Source organism: Littorina saxatilis, linkage group LG9 (assembly GCF_037325665.1).
Source record: "Littorina saxatilis isolate snail1 linkage group LG9, US_GU_Lsax_2.0, whole genome shotgun sequence".
NCBI lineage: Eukaryota > Metazoa > Mollusca > Gastropoda > Littorinimorpha > Littorinidae > Littorina > Littorina saxatilis.
Window position 1 is genome coordinate 29,332,359 of NC_090253.1, and position 4,428 is coordinate 29,336,786.

Sequence of the window (4,428 nt, forward strand, 5' to 3'; positions counted from 1 at the left end):
GAAGATGTTGCTTGAAAAATAATCAGGTGAAATGAGTATTTCGGTGTTTAGTCAAATGTTAAAGTTTCTACCACAGACATACACACGCACAAACACACGCACACACACACACACGCACACACACACGCACGCACAGACAGACAAAGTTACGAACGCATAGGCTTACACTTCGTGAGCCAACAACAGAAACAGTAACCCTGAAAAGAGACTGCTATAAGATAACCGGTATGTATGATAACATTAGGACGGTTTAATACATCGGAGTAAACCCATTTTGAATCACCACTAGGTTACGATAACGGTGGAATGCTCCACTTGGAATCAGATTTGAAACAAATGTCTGTGTATTTGCTTTTTAAAGGCTTTGACTGATGGAATATATTTTAATGCTGTTGGAAGTGAATTCCACACTGATGACCCTGAAAATGCAAGACTAGACTTGTACAAATCTAGTCGGGGGCGAGGTGGAATGAATTTACTAGAACCATACCTGTTGGTTGCAGAGAGAGAGAGAGAGAGAGAGAGAGAGAGAGAGAGAGAGAGAGAGAGAGAGAGAGAGAGAGAGAGAGAGTGAGAAAGAGAGAGAGAGAGAGAGAGAGAGAGAGAGAGAGAGAGAGAATTGAATTGAACTTTATTTTACAAGGATTTAGATTTAAGGCTACGCCTTTTCTTACAATCTGTCCTTGGGACGCATAGACACACAATTATATAATTAAATTTTTTTTTAAAAATTAAAAAGTTAAAAAGTTAACCAACAAAAGGAGGTCGGAAAACGTGATAATAAAGATGACGATGATGATGATGACGATAATGATGATGGTAATGATGATGATGATGATAAAGATGAGGCATGAAGAGCATACATATGTGGTTATTCATAAAATCAAATGCATACTATGCAGGAATTATAAATACAAGCTGGTGGCAATCGAACATGTAGCAATAGTGTAACAAAAATATGTTCAGAATATACAATGCACAGCATATTTTTGACGTAATACTAAGTTTGGTAAGTCAAAAGGCGTTAAACTACTCAGACATTAAGTGGCTTTTAACACACAGAGAGAGAGAGAGAGAGAGAGAGAGAGAGAGAGAGAGAGAGAGAGAGAGAGAGAGAGAGAGAGAGAGAGAGAGAGAGAGAGAGAGAGAGAGAGAGAGAGAGAGAGAGAGAGAGAGAGAGAGAGAGAGAGAGAGAGAGAGAGAGAGAGAGAGAGAGAGAGATGCAATGTATTTTCGAGCAGATCGTGATTTTTTTTTTTTCGTTTTGGACAATAGTGCTATTGCCACATTTACCTCATATGAAAGCCCCGTGACGGCATGTGCTCCCTGCGATCCAGTCTATAAAAGCTGTATTTCGGGAGACATTCTTGTCGTGGAAAATCAAAGTTGCAATCCCAGCTTATTACTATTTCAATAACGCATCCCTGTAAAAAAAAAAAAAACAGAAAAAAAAGTCAGACAGTTAAACATTTGAGCTACCGTGTCCCTGATTTTCATTCCGCACAGATTTGAAGCTATTTGGAAGTACATGTACATTACTAGGCAAAAGAAACGCGCCAATGTTGAAAGAGATTTTTATATCGTTTTTAAATTGTTGTAAATCGTGTACCAGATAAAGGACCTAAAAAAAAAAAAAACCATATTCGTGCAGAGTTTTCTTCTGGTTGCAGAATACGTCCATGCTTTTATCTGTTGTCCTATTTGACCGTTTCCTAAATTGTGTAACACGGGTTATGGGTGAAGTGAGTTTTGATCGCATTTTTTACGCTAAATAAACTATACAAATGCATAATTTGTATCCACACTGTAGTGCAGTATATAAATACATCAACATGATGCATTAAGATTAATTATCCGCCGCAGAGTTATATCATCTCAAAAGTAAACACAAATCAGTTGGATAGTGTTAAAACATGGTTCTTTTGTGAAAGCTACTAAGCATAGACGAGACACAATCATTGTATGTGCGTATGAAACCAGGTGTTGTTTGTTGCAGTATGTCTGCACAACATCAACATGCATAAAAAAAAAAAAAACATACCGTACGTATTTTTTTTTATTTTTTTTTATCTCCACACCGTATTTTACATAATTTATGAAGATTTAAAAGAATACAACAATCATAGAAGCCCCGTCAAGCGATATGAAAACATCTGTTGGCCTAAAACTGAAAGTTAGACACTGAAAACCTGGGATCAGTCCCTGTTGAGACTACTAAAACCTGCACACCGAGACGGGTCGAGCTGGTCTTGGCAAAGCATGCCAGCATAAGACCTACCGTACTTTTTATCAACCTATTTCTTTAAAACTGGAGCACATTTTCAGAGTACCTATGACATTAATATTAACAGCTATTGTGTTTTCAGCGTAGCAATAGGGTCCGATATTTAGACGAGACAAGTATAATGCCGACGAGTCGAAGACGAGTCGCATTATACTTGTTCGAGTCTAAATATCGGACCCTATTGCTACGCTGAAAATACAATAGCGATTATATAGCTGTTCTGACCTGGATTTGTTGTTCCAAACTTACAAAATGACAGTTTTTGCGTCGATGCGTTGATCTCAGGTTTTGATAGCAGACGCCGTTTCTTATGCGCATTAGTTTTGCGCAGGCGCCACACTGACTTTGGAAAAAAACTCGATTTGACAACACAGCTCAATCAATCAATATGAGGCTTATATCGCGCGTATTCCGTGGGTACAGTTCTAAGCGCAGGGATTTATTTTTTATTTATTTTTATTTTTATGCAATTTATATCGCGCACATATTCAAGGAGCAGGGATTTATTTATGCTGTGTGAGATGGAATTTTTTTTACACAATACATCACGCATTCACATCGGCCAGCAGATCGCAGCCATTTCGGCGCATATCCTACTTTTCACGGCCTATTATTCCAAGTCACACGGGTATTTTGGTGGACATTTTTATCTATGCCTATACAATTTTGCCAGGAAAGACCCTTTTGTCAATCGTGGGATCTTTAACGTGCACACCCCAATGTAGTGTACACGAAGGGACCTCGGTTTTTCGTCTCATCCAAAAGACTAGCACTTGAACCCACCACCTAGGTTAGGAAAGGGGGGAGAAAATTGCTAACGCCCTGACCCAGGGTCGAACTCGCAACCTCTAGATTCCGAGCGCAAGTGCGTTACCACTCCGGCCACCCAGTCCTGTTAAACAGCTGTTAAACAGCTTTTTATTAGTTCATTCGTATACAACAAAAAGAAGTTTTTATTTTTTTATTTTTGAACAAGAGTACTTATGAAGAAGACCAAAACACAACATCAACGGAAAACTAGAAACAACTGAAGAACTAGGATGCAACAAGGGGAGGAGAAGAGAACAGCTAATCCGTACAACGCGAGCAGACGGCAGAGAAGTTTTTACTTTGGGTGAATGGCATTTATACTTGTCCCGTCATGAAGCGAATTTTTCAACCTAAGTTATAAACGACTACATGAATGTTAGTGCCATGGGTTGTACATCAATACTTCAGAGGGGAAGCGGGGTATTTAGTGTGAAGTTACGAGATAAGAAAAGCCGAATGCGAAAGTTTGTGTTAGTCGGCAACTGAGCTCACACAGGCACACAAAAACGGCTGTTCCGTTTTACTCCCCTGTTTGTACTACATCTTTCGACTTTGGGCATTTTGTGGTGTTTAGGGACAGAAAATAATTGGTTTAGTCCTGTTTGATCGGGAAGTTAGCAGAAAAGGGTATGCTATCGACATTTGTAAAGCTGAAAAACATTCCCGAGAAGAATTTCAAGTTGTCAGTGTATGCTGTTGTCGATTGAAACACTCGTGTGGTACAGATGGGTATACCGGAACCATGCGTCTTTATTATTGCCAATATGCTTTTGGATATTGGCAAAAACGGCCGACTTCCGTAGCATTATGCTTTGATGATCGGAAGAGACCAATCACAGCCCCCGAATTCCCCCACGTGTCCATCAGAATAGCTATATACTAATATATTTAATAACATTTGACATGACTTCACCAGATACATCTATTGAACAAATCACATGCACAGTTTCATAAACATCTGGCGGGTAGTTTTAGAAGAATTGCTGAACTTGTCTAAAGCATGCACATATACAACACCCAGTAAAATACCCCGCACGAGTATTAATTCTTTTTGTTGTACTTTAAAAAAATATGTTACAACAAATCAAGAACGACGAAACAGTTACTGAACAGTGTCGGTGATTGTGGCGCGTTTTCGCCGGGTACTGCAGTGCTGAAAACTCCTCCGAAAGTAAAACATGTTTTAAAAGTAAATATTTTCACAAGCGTAAAGCTTTGCTGAGCCTAACTCAAACAGAAATGCGAATACAAAAACGTGGCTTCACGTTTTTGGACATGTGAAGGTGGACATTCAAAAACCAGAAAGATTACCTAAATGAGAATCTGATTTCTAG

The 4,428-nt window shown here is 39.0% G+C and overlaps 1 protein-coding gene across 1 annotated transcript in view; it reads right to left on the reverse strand.

Annotated features, from left to right (window-relative positions):
• Nucleotides 1–1,261: 1,261 nt before the first annotated feature.
• LOC138975813 (P2X purinoceptor 4a-like) overlaps nt 1,262–4,428 on the reverse strand; it is a 39,207-nt gene continuing 36,040 nt past the window's right edge. Inside the window, exon 8 of the mRNA XM_070348575.1 lies at nt 1,262–1,424. Within this exon, the coding sequence (XP_070204676.1) occupies nt 1,290–1,424 (135 nt within the window). The 3' untranslated portion in view covers nt 1,262–1,289. The remainder of the gene's footprint in view (nt 1,425–4,428) is intronic.